This window comes from Phacochoerus africanus, chromosome 4, assembly GCF_016906955.1.
Source record: "Phacochoerus africanus isolate WHEZ1 chromosome 4, ROS_Pafr_v1, whole genome shotgun sequence".
Taxonomy (NCBI): Eukaryota; Metazoa; Chordata; class Mammalia; order Artiodactyla; family Suidae; genus Phacochoerus; species Phacochoerus africanus.
This window is the reverse complement of record NC_062547.1, coordinates 41,963,493-41,985,011: the sequence shown is the minus strand read 5'-3', so window position 1 is coordinate 41,985,011 and position 21,519 is coordinate 41,963,493. Positions and strand designations below refer to the sequence as shown.

Sequence of the window (21,519 nt, the reverse complement as noted above, 5' to 3'; positions counted from 1 at the left end):
ATACATTCTCTGAAAAGCTGTGATGAAGACTGTAGCTACTACAGATGAAACATCCAGCATGGCACCTGGCATCGAGTAAGTGCTCAAGAAAGGTCACACTATAGTAACACATAATTCCTGCTTTCGAAAGGCTCAAGGCGGCTAAAAACAGGTCAGTGGACACATGTTTACAAGGCCGTATATTAAGCGAAAAATCTAAGTGTTGGTGGATTTTGCCCAGGGAGGCTAGAGTTACTAACCACATGAGCAGACAGTTTAGACACTGGTCAGCAAGGTGACAAAGGAAAAGCTACTGCTAAGAGATGAATCACAGAGTTCCCATTGTGGCTCAGTGGAAACGAATCTGAGTAGTAGCCACGAGGACACAGGTTCGATCCCTGGCTTCACTCAGTAGGTAATGATCTGGCGTTGTCGTGAGCTATGCTGTAGGTTGTAGATGAGGCTCGGACCTTGTGCTGCTGTGGCTGTGGCTGTGGCAGCAGCTGCAGCTCAGGTTCAACCCCTAGCCTGGGAACCTCCATATGCCGAGGGTGGGGGCCCTGGAAAGACCAGAAAAAAAAAAGAGATGGATGATATCGGAAGCCCAGAGTTTCCACTATTGATAAGCAAAGGGTTGATTACTCAAGTGGCAAGTTCTCCACCCACACCTTCAGAAAACGCAGTCAATGTGTGATGGCAGATGTGGACGGGTGGGAGGGGAACAGCTCAGGGGAGACCTGGCTTGGCGTGTAAGACACACTCTGTGGACTTAGGGCAATTCCTTCTCCTCCCTGGATCTCAGTCTCCTCATTTGTGAGAATAGAGAGAACACAGTGCCCCTCAGACATTTCTGCCATCCTCAGAGAACAGGGGACATGGGTCTTTGAGGGAAACCAGCAAATCACATGATCTTGGACTTTACTGCTTTGTTTTAAAATTCATGGGTGCTCTTTATTCTATTCTCTGGTATATCTGTGCTTGTTTTGATCTTAATGTGTTTTTTCCCCTCCCAAAGCTTTGAATCAAATTCATGCTTCAGGAAAATGTTCTACATTTATCCTGTGGCTCTGCCCTCAGGGGTACATGCACCCCAGTCTGAGAAGCCTGGAACTTGCCTGCAATAAAACATCATCATGCTGCCGTTAGAAATGACTGTGTAGATGAATATTTAATAACAGGGACAGAAATTTCGATGGTGTGAAATGGGAAAGACAAGGTTACAAAACAGTCTGATCTCCTTGGCCCTTGAAATGAGGAAGGTATAAATGTGCAGATAAAAAGTGGAGAATCCCTGATGGATGGTGAGAGCTTAACCTGAGCGGTGCTTGGAGAGCTGGGCATGTACTAAGTGCTCAGTGAAGGTCATGCACGGTAAATGGGATTTTTTTTTTGTGTGTGTGGTCTTTTTGCCTTTTCTAGGGCCGCTCCAGTGACATATGCAGGTTCCCAGGCTAGGGGTCTAATCAGAGCTGTAGCTGCTGGCCTATGCCACAGCCACAGAAACGCCAGATCCGAGCCGTGTTTGCGACCTACACCACAGCTCATGGCAACGCTGGATCCTTAGCCTACTGAGCAAGGCCAGGGAACGAACCCGCAATCTCATGGTTCCTAGTCGGATTCCTTAATCATTTTGAGCCATGATGGGAACTCCCTTGAATGGTAAATGGGAAGAAGAGAAGCCGGGTAGCAACATTTGTCCTCTGGGGGAGGGTGAGAGTAGAGAGATTTTTTTCATTGTTTATGTATTCTAGACTCTCACCAATGAGTAAATAGCCACATACACATGCAGATAAATATTTACACATACATCCACATATGTACCCATCATGCATATACTCATATATTTATACTGGGAAAAAATATATTTAAAAAGAGGTCACTGTTCTGAAGATGTTCAGATAGGATGAGGCCTGGTTAATATTCCCGGGTTCAGGACTCTGATGCCCACCCATCACACCTAAATGCATGTGGAGGGACTTAAGAAACTGAGAGCCAGTGCCAGGCTCTGTGAAACCCACCCAGCAGGCAAGCAGCCAATCAGAAGACAGGCCCCCCTGAGGATGCTCACATATCACTTTTGCATATGAAAGATGGTAGGTTAACTGCCTGGCACCTTATGGGGGTGGAAGAAAAACTGCAGGCTGGTGGGGGCCCTGTAAGCACCTCTCAGAGACAAAGGTGGAGGCTGTTTTTTTTGCTTTTAACCCACAGGATACCTGGCGGCCCTGAAGGCCAGATGAATTCAACCGATGGGTATTCACTGAGCACCTCGTAGATGCCTACCTTTCAGAGCAGTTTATTTAAAAGCTTTTCTGGGCAGAAATCTAAAAAAACTCATTTATTAACGGACTTTTTTTGGGGGGGGGGATGCACCCTGGGCAAGCAGAAGTTCCCAGGCCAGGGACTGAACTTGCACAACAACAGTGACCTGAGGCACAGAAGTGACGACTCTGGATCCTTAACCATTAGGTTACCAGGGAACTCTGCAATCTAACACTTTTTTTACTCTGGAAGATACATCTTCAGACACACACTATCTTCTGCCCGTAATTCTGGAAGGGATCCACAGACGTCAGGTTAAGAACCCCTGATCTCAGGGGTGGGGAGCAGAGGTCTGTGATAGGGTGGTGGAAGTGGGGAGGTGGCGAACTGGGTTGACCTGAGTCCCTGCTCATGCATGTGTGAGTCTGACACACATTTATCGAGCACCAATTATATATTTTGCCAAGCACTAGGCGAGGCTCTGTGGATATAGCAGTGGACAGCACGGTGCCCACCCCCTAGACCACAGAGGTCCTGAGCCCTTTTGTCCTCTGGCCTCTGGGTCCCACTCCTAGAGATCACACCAGCCCTTCTCCTCACCCTGCCCACCCTTGCACCCTGTCTTGCTCTGGAATGAGAACGCCACCCCCCTTGGCAGGCTCTGTGGAGCCCCCAAGCTCTCGTGTACACGCAGTGCCTTCGGCTCTCTCCACAGCCCCCATGAGGTAGACATTAGCATCATCAGCCCCGTTTTGCCCGGGAGAGGCGGCTGCTTGTGTCAAGGGCTGGCTTTTCAACAGTTCACAGCGAGGTAGCTGCTTGCCACGCACGAAGCCCTGACTCAGAGGCAGCTTGTGGATGGTGACAGAACATCGGGCTCCTCGCGGGCTGCCTCCTGTACAGGGTGAAGGGGATTTTCCAGGCATGGAAATCAGGCTGAGCCAGGTTAAGTGGCTTGCCCAAGTACGTGCAGAGCTGAGATGCAAACCCAGGCCTTCCCGGCACCAAGTGATCTTTCTGCTTTGCCACAATGCTTCTCAGGAAAGGGACGCTGCAGTGAAGGAGGGTGATGAGGAGAGTCTGGGAGGGAGGGAGTTCCTGTGTCCGGGGGGCGCCTTGAACCCTCACCTGCTGCACAGGGGTGGCAGTGCAGCTTTTGTGCCTGATCCTGGCTGATGGCTCCTCAAAGGCTGTATGGGATGGAAGGAAGGAGCTCCCGAAGGCAGGAGCTTTGCAGCCCAGCCAGAGCTCTGGGGGCCTGGGCAAGGCACGCAGGCACACCACCAAAGCGTTTACCTGAGGCATGTAAAAACACCATGACCCCTCTCCTGCCACCTAGCACCCGAACCCCACCATTAAACAGCAGCCACGTGGTGCCCCAGGGCTGGTGCCACCGCAGATGAGAACCCATGGCTGCTCCTGTCAGTGACTCATCCTTGGAGCTGCCAGCTGCCAGCCACCGGAACTGGAGGCCGAGCCTGGCTCAGCCTGTTCCTGTTTTCATGACGAGGGAGCTTCTGTGCCATTCAGCTTTTCTTCCCTTTACTAACGTGGTCAGAAGGGACCTCCCCACCAGGCCTACCTAGTCACTGGGCCCTGACAGAGAGAATATCACCCTCAGCCCTGCCTGGGCTTCTATACCACAGACAGGCAGAGCCTGACAGGCCCTGAGGGGCATCTGGGGGGTCTGCTAGTTTCTCAGATGGGGAAGCTGAGGCCAACAAGGAAAGTGGCTTGTTGTGGATTGACTGCGAGCCACAGGCAGAGCTGGTTAACACTTACTGAGCACTCACCATGTGCAGGTGCCATTCTTTTTTTTCTTTTTAGAGCTGCACCGGTGGCCCATGGATGTTTCTGGGCTAGGGATCAAATTGGAGCTACAGGTGCTGGCCTACACCACAGACACATCCACTCCAGATCCGAGCCGTGTCTGCGACCTATGCCACAGCTTATGGCAACATCGGATCCTCAATCCACTGAGGCCAGGGATTCGATTGAGTCCTCATGGCTACTAGTTGGGTTCATAATCCACTGGGCCACAACAGGGACGCCTTGCAGGTGCCATTCTAAGTGCCTCACATATAGCAGCACATTTAATCCTCATGACAATCCTAGAAGGTGCGGCTTTTACTCCCATTTTACAGATGAGGAAACTGAGGCACATGGACGTTAAGTCACTTGGCCAAGGTTGGCTAGTAAATGGGCAGAAGCTAAGACTAGAAGCCAGGCACTCTGTGGCAGGGCCCATACCATTAACCAACACACCAGAGGAGACCAGCTCAGGTGATCTGCTCTCCACACCGTTTCCTCTTTAAGAAATCTCCAAGACTCCTGCTCCTCCATATTTTTACAAGTATGGCCTCATCTCCGTGGGAGATGGTGCTGGGCTCCACAGGGAGAGGCGAGAGAGAAGGAGAGAGACAGAGAAGGTGAGAGTGAGGGAGAGAGAAGACAGAGTGAGAGACGCAGAGGGTGCTCAGGAGATGTGGAATGCTGAACTGAAGCCATCATCTTGACCTTCAGCAGATGGGTCAGTGAGACCAGAGGGTACTGGCGTCTCAGCCCTGGGGAACAGTCCAAAAGTCATCTGTATGGGACTTTTCATTTGTGTGTTGTTTAAAGTCCATGTTCTGGAGGTCCATTGTGGCTCAGTGGTTAACCAATCTGACTAGCATCCATGAGGATGCAGGTCAATCCCTGGGCTTGCTCGGTGGGTTAAGGATCCGGCGTTGCCGTGAGCTGTGGTGTAGGTCACAGATGCAGCTCAGATCCCACATTGCTGTGGCTGTGGTGTAGGGTGGCAGCTACAGTTCCGATTGGACCCCTAACCTGGGAACCTCCATATGCCGCAGGTGCAGCCCAAAATGCCAAAAAAAAAAAAAAAAAAAGTAAAATAAAGTCGATGTTCTGGGGATTCGTCTCAAGGGAGGTGAGAAGTTGTACCACAAAGAAGGGGTTGGGCAGCTGCACTGTTCTCCCTCCTGTCTGAGGAAGAACTCTCCAGAAGTCTCCTCAATGACTTGCTTTAAGCTGGAGATTTCTTGGTTCTCGGACCAACACAAAGTGTAAGCCTGTGGGTCTGAGGTCTGGGCTAAGCAGGCACTTCCTCCTGCCAGTCACAGGACTGTATTTTGTCCTTTTTCTTAGCAAGCTTGGCAAGGCTTGGTTCCGGCACCCCAGTGATTGTTTTATAAATACCGACTTCTTTGGTCTTTACAACTGTATGAGGTAGAGGGCTGTCCTTCTTTTACAGATAGGATAACAGAGCCTGGGAGGCTAAGGGACCACCCAAGGCCATCGTGGCTTGTGGACAGAAGAGCCAGGACTCAGAGCCCGGCAGTGTGGCTGTAGCACCTGTCCTATGAACCAGGCTTCATGCTGCCGTCCCAAGCTGGGCCTCTGCTGCTTCCTCCTCCTCCTCCTCCCTGTTGGGGGAAGTCAGCCTGAGAAGGAGCTGCAGCCCATTCTAGGACAGAGGGGGCAAGCCTCCTCCCCTTGGCACAGTCTGCCACACTGAGGCTCGGGGTGGGGGTAGAGATGGGGGAGGGGCAGAGAAAAGCAGGATAGGAACCAAGGGTGACGCTTTGCCTAGAGACGGGGAGGCTGGTGGGGCTGGGGAGTTGTGCTAGGGAAGGGAGCCATTAAGAGGTGAAAATGGGGAGTTCCCATCGTGGTGCAGTGGAAACAAATATGACTCGTATCCATGAGGATGCAGGTTTGATCCCTGGCCTCGCTCAGTGGGTTAAGATCCGGCATTGCTGTGAGGTGGAGTAGGTCGCCGATGCGGCTTGGATCCCATGTTGCTGTGGCTGTGGTGTAGGCCAGCAGCTACAGCTCCTATTCGACTCCTAGCCTGGGAAATTCCATATGCTGTGGGTGCGGCCCTAAAAAGCAATAATGATGATGATGGAGTCCCGTCTTGGCTCAGTGGTTAATGAATCCGACTGGGAACCATGAGGTTGCGGGTTCGATCCCTGGCCTTGCTCAGCGGGTTAAGGATCCCGCATTGCCCTGAGCTGTGGTGTATGTTGCAGACGCGGCTTGGATCCCGAGTTGCTGTGGCTCTGGAGTAGGTGGGTGGCTATGTCTCCTATTGGACCCCTAGCCTGGGAACCTCTATATGCCTCGGGAGTGGCCCTAGAAAAGACAAAAAGACAAAAAAAAAGATGGTGATGATGATAATAATAATGCTGTTGGAAAGATGGCACTGATGGATTTGCTTGCCACAGGGTTGGCCACAAACTTTCACAACTTATGAAAAATGCAATTAAGTGAAAAGCAATAAGGAAGCACACCTGTAAAAAGACATATCTCCAGGACCTGGCTTTATCCAGTCCAGACCACAGCTCTTGCTGTCCGCATAAGTGGCTTTGTTTCTGGGGAGGAAGCTCCTTTCGGAGGCTCCTAGCGAAAGCTCTGGAGTCACCCAGACTTAGATATGAAGGCCGACTTAACCATTTACTACTGTGTGACCTTGGGGAATTGACTCCATCTCTCCTCTGGACAACAGATTCTTGAGACTTGCTGGTTAGAGTCTGAGGATACCAATAGGTAAAAAATGCCGAATGCTTAGCTTGGTGCCTGGCACACGGAGAGTGCTCAGTAAGCAGCAGCCCGTTTAGAGAGGAGGGAGAAGGCAGGCCTGAGGGACAGGCTGCAGGACCTCCCTGGCATCTGCCAGGTGAGCTCCCCAGGAGGAGAGTGGGTGCCCCGCCCCCATGTGGGCAGGGGCTTTGAGGCTGCTGGCTGGTACCTGGGGTCAGTGCATGGAGTGGGCATGGGCTGGGGGCGGCGGAAGCGGGGCAGCTTTGTCTCTGTCAGTTAATTAAATCTGAAATGCTCACAAGCTTTCAAAACAAAAGGCAACTCAAGTACTCTTTGGATGGGATATAATAAAATGGTTCTATCTGAAATTGCAAACAGCTTTGTGGCTGCAAACAAAGGCTCAGTTCTTTGTGCCTCTGTAGAGCGGAGGCCCAGAAGTACAAGGGTGAAAAGGGTCAATGAAACTCTGCGGGTGCAGCGCCCTCCCTCCCTCCAGCCCTGGCGAGAACTAAAAGAACCAACAGAGAGGCTCTTGGCCCGGTGGGGTGTGGTGGGGTGGGGGGGTCCCAGGTGCCCGAGACTTCAGCACAGATGCATGGGGAGGGAGGGACAGACCTGGGAGAGCCTCCTGCTCTACCTCCCACTTCACAGATGAGGAAACTGAGGGCCAGAGAGTAAGAGGCAGAACCAGGCTTGACACACACGTCTTTAACCCTCTGGTTCAGTTCTCATTCATTAAGCCAGGATGGGATGCTTTGCAGGGGCTTCCTGTGGGTATCTGAAGGTCTGAGGCCTCCCTCCCTGGCAGCAGAAGGCTGGCTCCTGGCTCGGTGTTCCTTGGAGGGTGCCAGTAGGAGCTCTCAGAGGTCTGGGAAAGTCCAGGGGATAGGAGGTGAGCAAGAGTGAGTGACTCAAGGCCCTCAGAGATGGATGTGCTGACCAACCTCAACCCTCCAGAGGTCGCTGCTGCCCTCAGATAATGCTCATCAACTGGGGAGGCTCACAGCGTTGGCAGGTTCACGACGGCAAAGTGTCAAGAGGCCCGGGGGGTGGTTCTACTTCTATGACTAGTGAGCTGTGTGACCCCAGGCATCTCACTGTCTCTGGGGGCCTCAGAGGTCTCCTGTTAAAAAAAATTTTTTTTTTCCCAGGGCTGTACCCACAGCATACGGAAGTTCCCAGGATAGGGGTCAAATCAGAGTTATAGCTGCTGGCCTATGCCACAGCCACAGCAACTGGGGATCTGAGCCACATCTGTGACCTACACCATAGCTCATGGCAACACTGGATCCTTAACCCACTGAGCAGGGCCAGGGATTGAACCCGCATCCTCATGGATTCTAGTCGGGTTCATGAACCGTTGACCCACGAAGGGAACCTCCCTTTTGTAAATTTAAAGAGTGTGCCTAGGGGTTTTTAAGGTCCCTTCCAGTGCTAAAGATTCACTCTTGCCTTGAAAAAACCTAATCTGAGGCCCTGCTTTAGTTTCGTTCGGTGGCTTCCTCTCGTTCTCAGCGTGAAGACCCAGATCCCTGCCTTTGCCATCAATTAAGACTCAGCACGTTCTGGCCCCTGCATGTCTCCCCAGCCTCCACCCACACTATTTCCTCCTGGTTCTCTTGTGTTCCAGCTTCCTCCAGATTCCCTGCTAGCACTAGTCTGGGAAGTAGAAAAGTCTAGAAACAAGTGCTTCTGCTCAAATAGTCCTAGGAAGCAGGGAAGCTGAAGTTGCCTCCTGTGCTGTGTTGGGGGTGGGGGACAGCTGCATGCCCTTCCCTTGGGGGAGCTGGCAGCCTGTGTCCAGAGACACGCCAGGGAATACTGTGCAGGCCTCGAGAGCAAAGGGTCAGAGGACATATGGCACGAAGAAGGATCTCAGAAACAGAGCTGAGCAAAAAGAATGAGATCTAACACAACACAATAGGTGAAAATTTCAAAAAAACGGGCACACAAAATACTGCCGCCCATTCTGCAAAAGCACACAGAAACCAACAAAACACACTCTAAACACGTTAACTATGGAGAGAAGGGACGTGGTGGTGGGAGACAAAGAGAATACCTAAGGGAATGAAGCCAGAGAGCCCTGAAGACAACAGGGGCCACACACAGAGGAGTAAGGCTGACCACACTCTATTTTTTTTTTATTTTTATTTTTTATCTCTTTGCCTTTTCTAGGGCCGCTCCCACAGCATATGGAAGTTCCCAGGCTAGGGGTCTAATCGGAGCTGTAGCCACCAGCCTGCACCACAGCCACAGCAACATGGGATCCAAGCCACGTCTGCAACCTACACCACAGTTCACGGCAATGCTGGATCCTTAACCCGCTGAGCAAGGCCAGGGATGGAACCCGCAACCTCATGGTTCCTAGTCGGATTCATTAACCAGTGTGCCACAACGGGAACTCCCAAGGCTCACCACACTCTAGAACCTACATGAATCATGACTGCTTCCTTCCCCTCAGTAAAAACCAAACCCAACCGCTGAGCTGGAAGCGGGCAAGGTCCAGCGGGGAAAAGGATAAAGGAAAGCAGAGGGCCCTTCATCTCGTCTGCGTTCTGGAAGTGGGAGAGTCACAGAGAGACGAGTCTGCTCCTGCTGCCTTGGGAATCCACCCGCCCTGAAGGGGGAAAGGCTCGTGGACGTAGGGAAGCAGACCCACCTGTCAAGGAGACCCCTGAGTCGTCCCTTCTCCCAACTGGCTCACCCACGTGACATGCTGTGAGTCATTTCGCTGGCTCTCTACAGGGGGGCGGGTTCCACGCCTTGGTGACTGTCTCACAGATGCCCCCGCAGGATTAACGAGTCCCCATGAAGATCCCTGGGGCCGGTTCAGCCCTGGGCTCTGGGCCTGCCAGGCTGAGCGGCTTACCTGGGGGGAGGGGACTCACCCCAGAGGGTCCCCACTACCCCTCTTGCCTGGCAAGCATTAATTAATGTTTTCCAAAATGATTCTGGAAAATATGAGGCGGGGTGGGGGGGAATCCAGAAGCATTAAGAAAACCCAAGTCATCCACAATCCTACTGCACTGAGAAAGGCACTGGTTTCCTTTAGAGACTCTTCTGGTATTTTTTTCTATCATTGTGGGTGGATTTTTTTTCTCCACAGACCATTCTGCATACAGTGGGCTCTCTGTATCTGTGGGTTCCTCATCGGTGGATACGGAAGGCATATGCCATTTTATACAAAAGACTTGGGCATTAGTGGATTTTAGTGTCTCCTGGGGATCCTGGAACCAATCCCCTACAGATATGGAGGGACAGCTGTAGAGGCAAATCCTGAGAATATGCCTCTTTGGGTTTCAAGGATTCCGTTTTTCAGCAGTATGGCAGACAGCTGGAGGTGCCCTAATAATCCCTGCCTCCTGGTCTTCACACTAAAGTGTCAGATATGGAAGAAAAGCTTTCTTGGCCTTTCTATCCCAACCCGGCAGTAGGTGACTACGGCTGAGTCAATGACCTCCTGTTGATGCCACAGGGAACAGAAGAACCACCCAGCTGAGACCTGCGTGACCCTCTGAATCATAAACAAATAGAATAGCAGCTGTTTTAAGTCACTAAGTTTTGAGACAGGCAGCAATAGGTAACCAAAGCACAGGTCGAGACTTGAAGAAATGAGCGTAAATGGGAGGAAGAGGCTTTTTTTTTTTTTTTTTTTTTAAAGGTATTAAAAAGTTCCCAGAATTTCCATTGTGGCTGAGTGGTAATGGATCTGACTAGTATCCATGAGAGTGTGAGTTTGAACCCTGGCCGTGCTCAGTGGGTTAAGGATCTGGCATTGCCGTGAGCTGTGGTGTAGGGTGCAGATGTGGCTTGGATCTCGTGTTGCTGTGGCTACTGCATAGTGGCAGCTGCAGCTATGATTAGACCCCTAGCCTGGGAACTTTCATATGCCACAGGTGTGGCCCGAAGAAAGAAAGCAAAAAATTAATAAAATAAGATAAAGTAAAATAAAAAAGTTCCTGAGAGCTGGGGTGATTAGTCCTGAGCCAAGTCATGCAGAAAGGTGACAGCATCCGTCACTGCATATCTGAGTTATGCAACGGATCCCCACTGTCTGAAAGGGCTTTAGCATCAACCTGTTGTGGAGACAGGGGACTCAACCAGATGGCCTCTTTTTTTTCCAGTTGCGAAGACTCTCCAGTTTCACTGTACATCCAGGTAACGCCTAAGAATATCAGAACTGTTTCTATACCGGTGAAGGAAAATGCATGACTGGATTTTCCAGCAGGTCTGGCTCCTCTTCCTACCTGACTTTGCAAGCAGACAACACTCCTCCATGTGTCTGCTGGTTCTGTGAGGTTCCCGGCCAGTGGTGAGGGGGTCATGGAAGATACACAAAGCTACGTGAGCCACTCTACTTCTGAAGGACTGGCCTGGGACTTGATGCCTGGGCCATGGGAACATGCAAATGTTTTATTTGTTTGTTTATACTCCACACCCTGGAACAACTGTCATCATCATTATTAGTGGCCATTTATGGAGCACTGTGCAACAAGCAATTTACATGTATTAGCTCATTTAAGCCTCTCAAAACCTCTGTGAAAATCTAATTATCACCCTCATTTTGGAGTGAAGAATTTGGAGCTCAAAGTGTTCAGTGGCAGAGCTGAGATTGGAACCTAGGTCTGACTGTGTCCCCCAGCACTCCAAGACCCCAGTGGATGGGCTCCTGCCTCCATATCTGTCCTGGTGTCAGAGAACAATAATCTCTACCATTGCTGACCAGTGATGGTACCAGGGTTGGTACATACGTCTCAAGACAATGATATCGTGACAAAGTGGTCACTAATTAGGGTTCTTAGCACATCCAAATGGTGCCTTTTCTTTAATTTCTATCCTGAAGACTCAAATCAAAGACAATTCATTGTGCCACCAGCCACAATAAACACTGCTAAATGCATTAAAAGTCTTGAAGGAAAACAGACACATCAAATAAAGAAACAAAAGTCAATGGCACCTAAACTGCTGAGCACTGATGGGCCCAAGTGACATCTCAGTAATAATACCATATCCAGGCTTGTGTCCTCTACGTTTGCCCATCTGGGCTCCTGCACCTGTTCCCAGACCAGTGTAAACCAGTACTAGGCACCAGATTAGGGGGCTCTGTGAGAACGAGGGTTAGCAGGTGGGGGATACAGCCCATTTCGAGGTTAACCTGTTCCTGAAGATGCTTTGTGACAGCCGGTTCCTCAAGACATGAACCGGGACCCTAGTCATCCTTCAGGCCACAGTTTACTTATTTTATATATTTTTTTGCGTCAGACAGGATTGGAATTTGAATGCAATCTTTTTCATGTAACTGGCTTTGGCAATTTGGGCATCTTATCCATGTGAGACATTTATTTCAAAGGATTATTAACATTATTATTATTATTACTGCTTTTTAGGGCCTCACACCCATGGCATATGGAAGTTCCCAGGTCAAATTGGAGCTACAGCTGCCCGCCTACGCCACAGCCACAGTAACACAGGACATGAGTCACGTCTGTGATTTACACCGCAGCTCTCAGCAATGCTGGATCCTTAACCCACTAAGAGAGGCCAGGGATTGAACCTGCATCCTCATGGATACTAGTCGGGTTCCTTACTGCTGAGCCACAATGGGAACTCCCCAGGTCACAGTTTAAAAGCCATTTCTTCCAGGAAGGCTTCCCTGACCCCCACAAGATAAGGTGACATCATTATTGCATCTTTCCATGGGGCCGTGTCCTTCTGAGGGCACGGACCAGGTCTGTCTTGCTCTTTATTGAATCACCAGAGCCTGGCACAGCACTGAGCACAGAGGAGATGTTCAATAAAAGCCTGTCAAATCAAGAACAGGGTCATACCGTCTTTGTAAGTGCCCCTTGGTGGCTTCTGGTGAAGACTTTACCCATGTCGTGTTGGGATAGCTGTAAAAACTATGGCCTGACCCTCCCCTGATGGCCAGGGGTAGTCACTGCATGGGTAAGACAGCAAAGATTTCAGCAACACAGGCCTCCCCTTTACTTTATAAAATGTTACCCAAGATGGGCTGGGGTCCCTGGCTGAGACCTAGACTTTGTCCTCCTCACATGGTACAGAGCCTGGGGCTGGGCTGGGTGTAGCTTACAAGACACTGGGACCCAAGGTGGAGAAGTCAGCTGTTCCTACCAAAGGGGCAATGACCTTTGAGACTCAGGCCTTCAGTGTCTACTCACAACCTTGCATAGACCCAGCTAATCAGGACACACTTAAATTGCAGGGTGGCAGTAACTGTTCCTCTCGATACAGTGATGATCGTGACAAACGCTTCTCCAATTAGGGTTATTAGGGTTGTCCACTGTAGGGCTGTGGGAGTACCTTGCTCCCAAGATCAGTGTGGTCCCTGGACCTGGGCCTTGTGCTCCCTGTCTTCTGGCCACGCCACTCCTCCTGGGGTGAGAGGTCCACAGGGCCCAGGAGGTGTGCTCATGCCCCCCTTTCCAGGCCATGCCCTGGATACTAGGACTCCAGAACCCTCTGCCTGCAGGAAAGCAGGTATACCCTTCAGAGTGGGGACATAACCTTCCATGTGGGTATCTTTAGGTCTGAGCAGTGGCCACTGGTCAACTCTCAGGGTTGAGTGGACTATGCTGGCCTGTGCAGACGGATGTGCCCCATGCATGCACATGAAGGCCCTGGCTGGCGGGTGGTGCACCCCGGGGGTGTCCCCTTTGCAGTCTGCCCTTGGTCCCTGGAATTATTAGGAGCAGACCTGCCCATGAACTTGCCCTCTGGAGATGCTGTGGGCCATGGTGATGTCATGCCACCACCAGGGCCTACTGTTGTCTTATTCACCTCCTTCCCCTGCTCTGCACCCCTGAGGACCGCTGGTCCCAGGCAAGGCCTGCACTGGTGCTGTTTGTGCAGGAGCAGAGGCCCCGGCATCAGCAGGGTTGCCTGGTTTCTTGCAAATGTGAACACCTACACATAGAAGGGGGGGGGGGAGTGTGAGTTTGAATGTATAAATGTGTTTGGGTGACTGTGAGCAAGTAAATGAGCAAGGAAGTGAGCAAGCAAGGGGGTGTGCAGGAGAAGGGAAGGAGGGTGAGCTCTTGAAGAAGAACGTGTGCACGCGGGAGAGGAACAAGCTATGCGTGCACATGCATGGACCCAGGGACACATCCATGCCCGCCGTGGCACCTGGGGACTGCATGCAACGTGGGGCTGGGGAAAGGGCCAGGAAGGGGAGGGGAGGGGCGTGCCTGCTCATCTCTGTGTGCATGAGAAGCGGGTGTGGTTGCACGAAAGAGACTTGAGGAGGAAACAGAGAATAAGCAGCGTGTCCATCTCTAGTGGAAGAGGATGGACAACAGGGCAGTGGAGCTAAGTGATCCCGGGTGTGCGCTGTGCCCCCAGCCCCGCCCTGCGCTGTGTGAGACACAGACAGGGTGGGTGCCCGGGGGACTGCATGAGGGTATGAGCACGTGTGTACGTGAGCCTGAGGTGGTGACAAGTGAGAGCAAACATGAGCATCTGAGAGCCTGTGTGGTATGCCTCTGGGGGTGCGGGAGAGTGTGCCCATTGGGGGGGGGGGGCGCAGCCATGGGCTGCCTGCAGGTGTTGGCGATGCTTGAGGGTGTTTCTACCCTGAAATCTCAGTCTGGGAGAACTGGATGACCTGCTGGGTGCTGGCTTGGGTCTGGGTGACCATGGCCACGAGTGGTGGCCACGTCACCCCTGCCTGGCAGTGCGTGTGGGAATGGGTGAGTCAGCCAGGCGGGGCTGGTCCTCATTCTGCCTCGCCTCAGTCTTGCCCGGTGGGGAAGACAGCTGGGAGGGAGAGAGCTTACTGGAGGGCTGTATTTTTACACCATTATTATGCAATTTTTCCGCAGTGCTGGGTGGGCTCATTCTAAAGGCCCAGTGCTCCCAAGCCCCTGGGCCTGTATAACGCCGCCGTCTCCTTTTATGCCCAAGTTGCACCTTAGGTCAGTGGTTTGGATGATGGACATTGTGAAAGTCTATTCTTGACCAGGTTCCAGGATCGCTTTATTTACAATGCTAGTGCCCTCCACCCTCAAGTCCCTCCCTCCTTCCCTCTCTCTTTCTTTTGTCTTTTTAGGGCCGCACCCGCAGCATATGGAGGTTCCCAGGCTAGGGGTCGAATCAGAGCTACAGCTGCTAGCCTGTGCCACAGCCACAGCAATGCCAGATCTAAACCGCATCTGCAAACTACACCACAGCTCATGGCAATGCTGGATCCTTAACCCACTGAGCGAGGCCAGGGATCGAACCTGCATCTTCATGGATGCTAGTCAAGATTCGTTTCTGCTATACCAGGATGGGAACTCCCCTCCCTTCTGCCTTCTTTAATTTTCTCCAGAGCACTTATCACCATCTGCTATACTACATATTTTACTTACTTACTATCTTTCCCTTGATAGTGAATAGCTATATTACTTGCTACATTCCAGGCACTGTTCTGAACTCGATTTATTCATTTAATCTGCTGACAGTTCTACATGATAGTGTTATTCCTGCCCTGCCTGTAAATAGAAGGCACAGAGAGGTTACGTAGCTTGCCCACCATCACCCCCATGGTAAATGGTGGAGCCAAGCCTGGGTCCAGGAGGCCTGCGCTTAACTAGGCACCTGTGATGGTGGGTGACTTTCTCAGGTTGGTTCACTGTTGAATCTCTAGTGCTTACGGAGTGTCCAGCACATGGAGGTGGTTAAGTAAATGGATGTTGCCAGTAAATGGATGAAGGAATGAGTGAATGGCTGTTGGACACGGAGCACGGGATAGAGAGGCAGTTGCCTTTGGAGAGCTCACAGTCCCATGGAGGAAACAGACAAAAAGTTATTTCGATATCATATCAAGGGAGTTTCCCTTGTGGCACAGTGGAAACAAATCTGCCTAGTAGCCATGAGGATGCAGGTTTGATCCCTGGCCTCGCTCCGTGGGTTAAGGATCTGGCGTTGCCCTGAGCTGTGGTGTAGATCACAGATGCAGTTTGGATTCTGTGTTGTGGCTGTGGCGCAGCTTCAATTTGACCCCTAGCCTGGGAACTTCCATATGCCATGGGTGCGGCCCTAAAAAGCGAGACAACAACAACAACAGCAACAAAACCCAACATCATGTCAAGATGGCATTGTGGGAATCTCGAGGGGCACATAACTTGCTGGGCCCTGGTAAGTTAGGCTCTCCTAGAGGGAGGACACAGATGGGGACCATGACATCACCCAACTCCTCCTAACTCCATCCTGGGGACAGACACACCTTAGTTCTTCCTGCCTCAGTCCACAGGGTGCCAGAAGATGACAATCGCTCAATGGTGACAATGGAGGCAGAACGGGGTAGTGACCAGGAGCGTGGGCTCTGCAAAGAAGCTGCCTGGAGCGAATCCTCTAACACTAGCTAAATGACCACAGACAGAAGGTCTAACCTCCTTGGTTAAAAAAAAAAAAAAAAAAAAGATGGGGGCAGCAAATAATATGGACTTTCTAGGGTAGCAGAGAAAATTGCATGAGATATATATTGCAATATTATGACTTATAAAAAATATATAATTGGTCGTTGAGATGACCAAAACATGTTTTTATCATATATATTTATCATATATATTTGGTCTTCATCACCTACCTCACAGCTCCCAAAGCATTTGGAATTTCCTGAGCTGTGAGACCAATGGGATAATATTTGGTCTCTTGTCCTCAGTTCCTGAAAAGCCTTCAGGGAAGGTGACTTTTGGATCCCACCAAAGGTGGGGGCTGGTTGCCAGGAGAACCAACCATGTGATTAGAGCACTGGAACTTTCCAGTCCTAGGTCCGACCTCCAGGGAGAGGAGCTGGGTGTTGAATCATTTGCCAATGGCCAATAATTTAATCAATCATGTTATGTAATAAAGCCTCTGGCAACATCCAAAAGGACAGGACCCTGGGAGCTTCCGGGCTGGTGAACACATGATGTGAGGAGAGCAATGCTAGGGGAGGGACGGAAGTTCCAGGCCCTTTCCCCTTGCCTTGTCCTATGCGTCTCTTCCATCTGGATGGTCTGTATCTTTTATACCCTTTTATAAGAAACTGGTGCTCATATTTTTTCCTTTATTTGCTTTTTAGGGCCACACCTGCGGCATATGGAAGTTCCTAGGTCAGGGGTCAAATCGGAGCTACGGCTGTCGGCCTACACCACAGCCACAGCCACGCCAGATCCGAACCATGTCTTCGACCTACACCACATCTCATGGAAACACCAGATCCTTAAGCCACTGAGCAAGGCTGGGGATTGAACCTGCAACCTCATGGTTCCTAGTTGGATTCGTTTCCGTTGTGCCACGATGGGAACTCCAGAAACTGGTGCTCTAGAAGCAAAATGTTTCTCAGTTCTGCGAGCTGATCGAGTGCATCCATTGAACCCGAGGAGGGGTTATGAGAACCTCTCAAATATGGCCGGTTGGTCAGAGTATAGGTAACAACCTGGGCTTGTGACTGATGTCCAAAGTGGAGGGTGGTCTGGTGGGATGGAACCCTCTGCCTGTGGAATCTGATGCTCTCTCCCAGTAGAGGGGGTCAGAAATGAGCTGAATTCTTGGACACCTTGCTGGTGTCCCTGCCCCCTGCAGACACATGAAAGCACTTAGCATGGTGCCTGGCACAAGGCAGGCAATGTGGAGCTAACCACTACTCCTCTTCCATTCTAGGTTGGTTCTTGGCTTTGGGGGAGGAATTTGGGGGGGGGGTTGGAATTAAACACATCATGCTTATGACTGTAGCCTCTCTGCAGTGGCCTCAACCCATTTTGCAGAAGCAGCTCAGAGCAGGGCAGGAACTAGGTCTGTTTTATTCACCCCAATAATCCCTAGCACCTAGTACAGCACCTGACACATAGTAGGTGCTCAGTAAGTATTTGGTCAATGAATGCTCATGTGATTACATTTGTTTAATCCTTGTCAGGATAAATGTTCTTTCTCTCTTTCTTTCTTTCTTTGCTTTTTAGGGCTGTACCTATGGCATATGGAGGTTCCCAGGCTAGGGGTTGAATCAGAGATGCAGCTTCTGGTCTACACCACAGCCACAGCAACGAAGGATCCGAGCCTCATCTGTGACCTACACCACAGCTCATGGCAATGCTGGATCCTTAACCACTGAGAGAGGCCAGGGATCAAATCCGCATTCTCATGGATAGCAGTTGGGCTCATTACTGCTGAGCCACAACAAGAACCTCTGAGGATAAATGTTATTGTTGTTGCTTCCATTTGCAAATAAAGGACTAGAGGACCAGCAAGGTTAAGTGACTTGTCCGTAAATACACAGCCTGTATGCAGAAAAAGCAGACTCAGAGGCCAGACCCCATGCCCTGCCCTCCACACCATGCTACTCTCTGCACTCCTATACATCACATCCTATTTTCCGTGGACTTTTTTCTAGCCAGTAGGGCCATCCCTGGTTGTAGAATCATCTCTGAATTCTATGACTCATATCTGAATCACAGAGCTGTTTAATACTTGAAAGGGACTTGTGATGTCATTTCGACCTCCCACCCACTGTGGAAATTTCCTCTCCAATGTCTATCCAGACAACTCTTGAATGCCTCCAGTGATGGAACACTCATTTTTTTCTTCTTCTTGAATTATCAAGTTCCATGACTAGACTACTTTTAGAGTCAAAAAGAAAGTTCTGCATCCCATGGGCCAAGAGGCCTCGCTTTAATTTCTACGTATTGGATTTATGCCTTCTTCCTAAGACACATACAGATAAGTATGCTGTTCCCTTACCAAGACAGCCTTTCAGATATTTGCAGATAGTTCTCGCCTCCCTGTGGAGAATTCTTTTCTTCAAATTAGCTGTTTTGGGTCCCCACAAGGACTCCTGTGCCATGGCATCCATCCTGGACCATTGCAACAGGCTGTCCAAAGTGTTTTGAGCAATGCCACCCCCTACTGGATAAGATGTGAATTACATCAATGGGCTTGATGCCCACTGGGATGCTTGAGGTAGGAGCTGGGGGCATCGGCTCATCTTGTGAATAAAACAACAGCTTATTTTATTTTATTTTTTTAGGGGCCACACCCACAGCATATGGAGGCTCCCAGTTAGGGGTCCAATTGGAGCTGTAGCTGCTGGCCCACACCACAGCCACAGCAACGCCAGATCTGAGCCACGTCTGAGACTTACACCACAGCTCACCACAACACTGTATCTTTAAACCACTGAGCAAGGCCAGGGATCAAACCAGCTTCCTCATGGATGCTAGTGGGGTTTGCTAACCACTGAGCCACAATGGGAACTCCAACAACAGCTTATTTTAGAGTCATCCCTTTCGAGTCACACCTAGTAATCCATCATGTCTATCTTAAAGACGATCACTGAAGACTCAACACTCTGAGGTTCCTTGCCAATCATAGGGTTTCTGACAAGGTACAGATCTGTGACTTTAGCATCAGAATTCAAAAGCTGTTGTTTTTTCCTAAGAAGAAGGTTTGGAAGGAGAGATATGTAAATGTATGCAGTGTTATAGGATTATGGTGATTTTGCATTTTTTTTTTCCACTTGTCTTTATTTTCCAGTCTTTTTACAATGGATATTTGCTATAAGGAGGGGGAAAAAAACCCCTCCTTCCTTCATTCCTTCCAAAGCGGCTTATCACGGGTATTTGGTCTACAACTGGGATGTGCTGCCACCCCACAGGCAGGAGTGCCTCGGGAATGTTTCTATGGTGACCGCAATGGCCTGTGGTTCAGACATCAGGCTCCCCACAAGTGTGGTCAATGGGACTCAAGAGGCACTATCTGACATTCCCAGCCAGGCTTCTCCACGGGGCTGTCAGGGAGTTTTTCCATGGTGTCCACCTGACCCCTGGCTCCTGTCATGGTCAGGTTGTCTCCTAAGCTTACCTTGCCAAGTTGGCCCGATACACCACCGGCCAGGGATCATGTCCCTGGGGAGGCCTGGAGCCCCCAGTTCTTTACCCTTCTCTCCACCCTCCCCACACACCCTCAGCTGCCTGCTATTCCCTCCAGCTGAGCTTAGAGCTGCTCCGAATGATAACAGGTCAGAGAGACATCAAGGATGAGAAAAACAAACCCTCATTTAAACAAAGACCTACGGACCGGCTGAGTCACTCCTCTCGAGTCAGTTCAGAGCCACCCAGGTTCCTCTCCAGCCCCACTGCCATCTGGGGCTTTCTTCCTCCCTGAGAGCTCAGGGGACACCCGGCTGCTGGGAAGACTCACCCGGCAGCCTCTCGCTGCAGCACATGTCCAGGGCCCCTTGCTCGGAGTCATCAGCGGTGTAGTTCTCTGTCTCACTCCTGTGGCAGAAGGAAAACCAAAAGATGAGGCTGTTGAGCTGGGATCAAGACAAAACCATGGGAGTTCCTGTCGTGGCTCAATGGTAACGACCCCTACTAGTATCCATCAGGATGCAGGTTTAGTCCTTGCCCTTGCTCAGCAGGTTAAGGATCCGGCATTGCCGTGAGTTGTGGTGTAGTCACAGACATGGCTTGGATCTGGGGTGGCTGTGGCTATGGTATAGGCCAGCAGCTGCAGCTCCAATTTGACTCCTAGCCTGGGACCTTCCATATGCTGCAAGTGCAGCCCTAAAAAGACCAAAAAAAAAAAAAAAAAAAAAAAAGACAAAACTTTGAACAAAGAGAAAAAGCCCTCCTTTCTTGTGCTGCATGCCCTGGAAGAACCCTGTCCTGTCAGGGAGACCTGAGGAAGAGGACACCCTATGGAGGGGTCAGGCTGCAGAGGTGGGAGGGGAATTCTGCAGGTGACTTCCAGGTGGAATAATCAGCAGCCCCATCATCACCACAGAAGCAGAGCTTACTATGTGCAAAGCATTTTGGGAGTTCCCGTCATGGCGCAGTGGAAATGAATCTGACTAGGAACCATGGTGTTGCAGGTTCGATCCCTGGCCTTGCTCAGTAGGTTAAAGGACCCGGTGTTGCTGTGAGCTGTGGTGTAGGTCACAGATGTGGCTCAGATCCCACATTGCTGTGTCTGTGGCGTAGGCTGGCAGCTGTAGCTTCAATTCGACCCCTAGCCTGGGAACCTCCATGTGCCGTGGGTGTGGCCCTAAAAAAAGCAAAAAAAAAAAAAGCATTTTACAAACTCTATCACACTGAGTCTTCATCAGGACCCAATGGATTAGGGATCATTCCACCAATTCAGAGAAGTTAAGTAACCTGCCTCAAGTCACACAGCTCATTAGGGTGAAGCTGGGTATGAAATCATGGTCTAGGACTGGAGGCTCCCACTCTCACTGCTGTGCCACTCTGCCCCCTTGGGTTTGAACCATGGGTGAGCAAGAGGGATCTGGTAACATACAGTCTGTGTTCAGCTCCCCACACCCGGCACATTCCCTGTGCCTTGGGCAGTAAGAGGTGGCATGCGAAACTCTTTTCCAGAAATAGCTAGAAAAAGTTGCCGTGTATAATATTTGCATGTTGTAAATGTTCTGTCTCGTTCTGCAATCAGAACACCTTCTTTCTAGCTCTCTGGGCACCTTCTAGGACTATGCTGGAGTCTAGCTTTTCTCCATTATCCAGTAAGCTGGAAAAAGTTTGCTGGAGATTAGCCAGACCTTGGGAAGTGTCAGCAGAGCAGCCATGATCCTGAGGGCAACCTCCCTGCTCATGGGGCTTCCCCTGCTTCGGGAATGGCCTGCTGTGTAGGTGTGGGCTCCACGGCTCTGCCTGCCCTGCCTGTGTGACTCCTGGCAGTAGGTGACTGATCCAGGGCTGGACACACGAACCAGGCTGGGCCAATCAGATCCTCTCGCCTGCA

At 50.7% G+C, this 21,519-nt stretch overlaps 1 protein-coding gene across 2 annotated transcripts in view; it reads right to left on the bottom strand.

Annotated features, from left to right (window-relative positions):
* PTPN5 (protein tyrosine phosphatase non-receptor type 5) overlaps positions 1-21,519 on the bottom strand; it is a 61,750-nt gene that overhangs the window by 19,137 nt on the left and 21,094 nt on the right. For both annotated transcript variants that reach the window (XM_047774279.1, XM_047774280.1), the window contains exon 2: positions 19,963-20,039. In XM_047774279.1, the coding sequence (XP_047630235.1) occupies positions 19,963-19,987 (25 nt within the window). In that variant the 5' untranslated portion in view covers positions 19,988-20,039. The remainder of the gene's footprint in view (positions 1-19,962; positions 20,040-21,519) is intronic.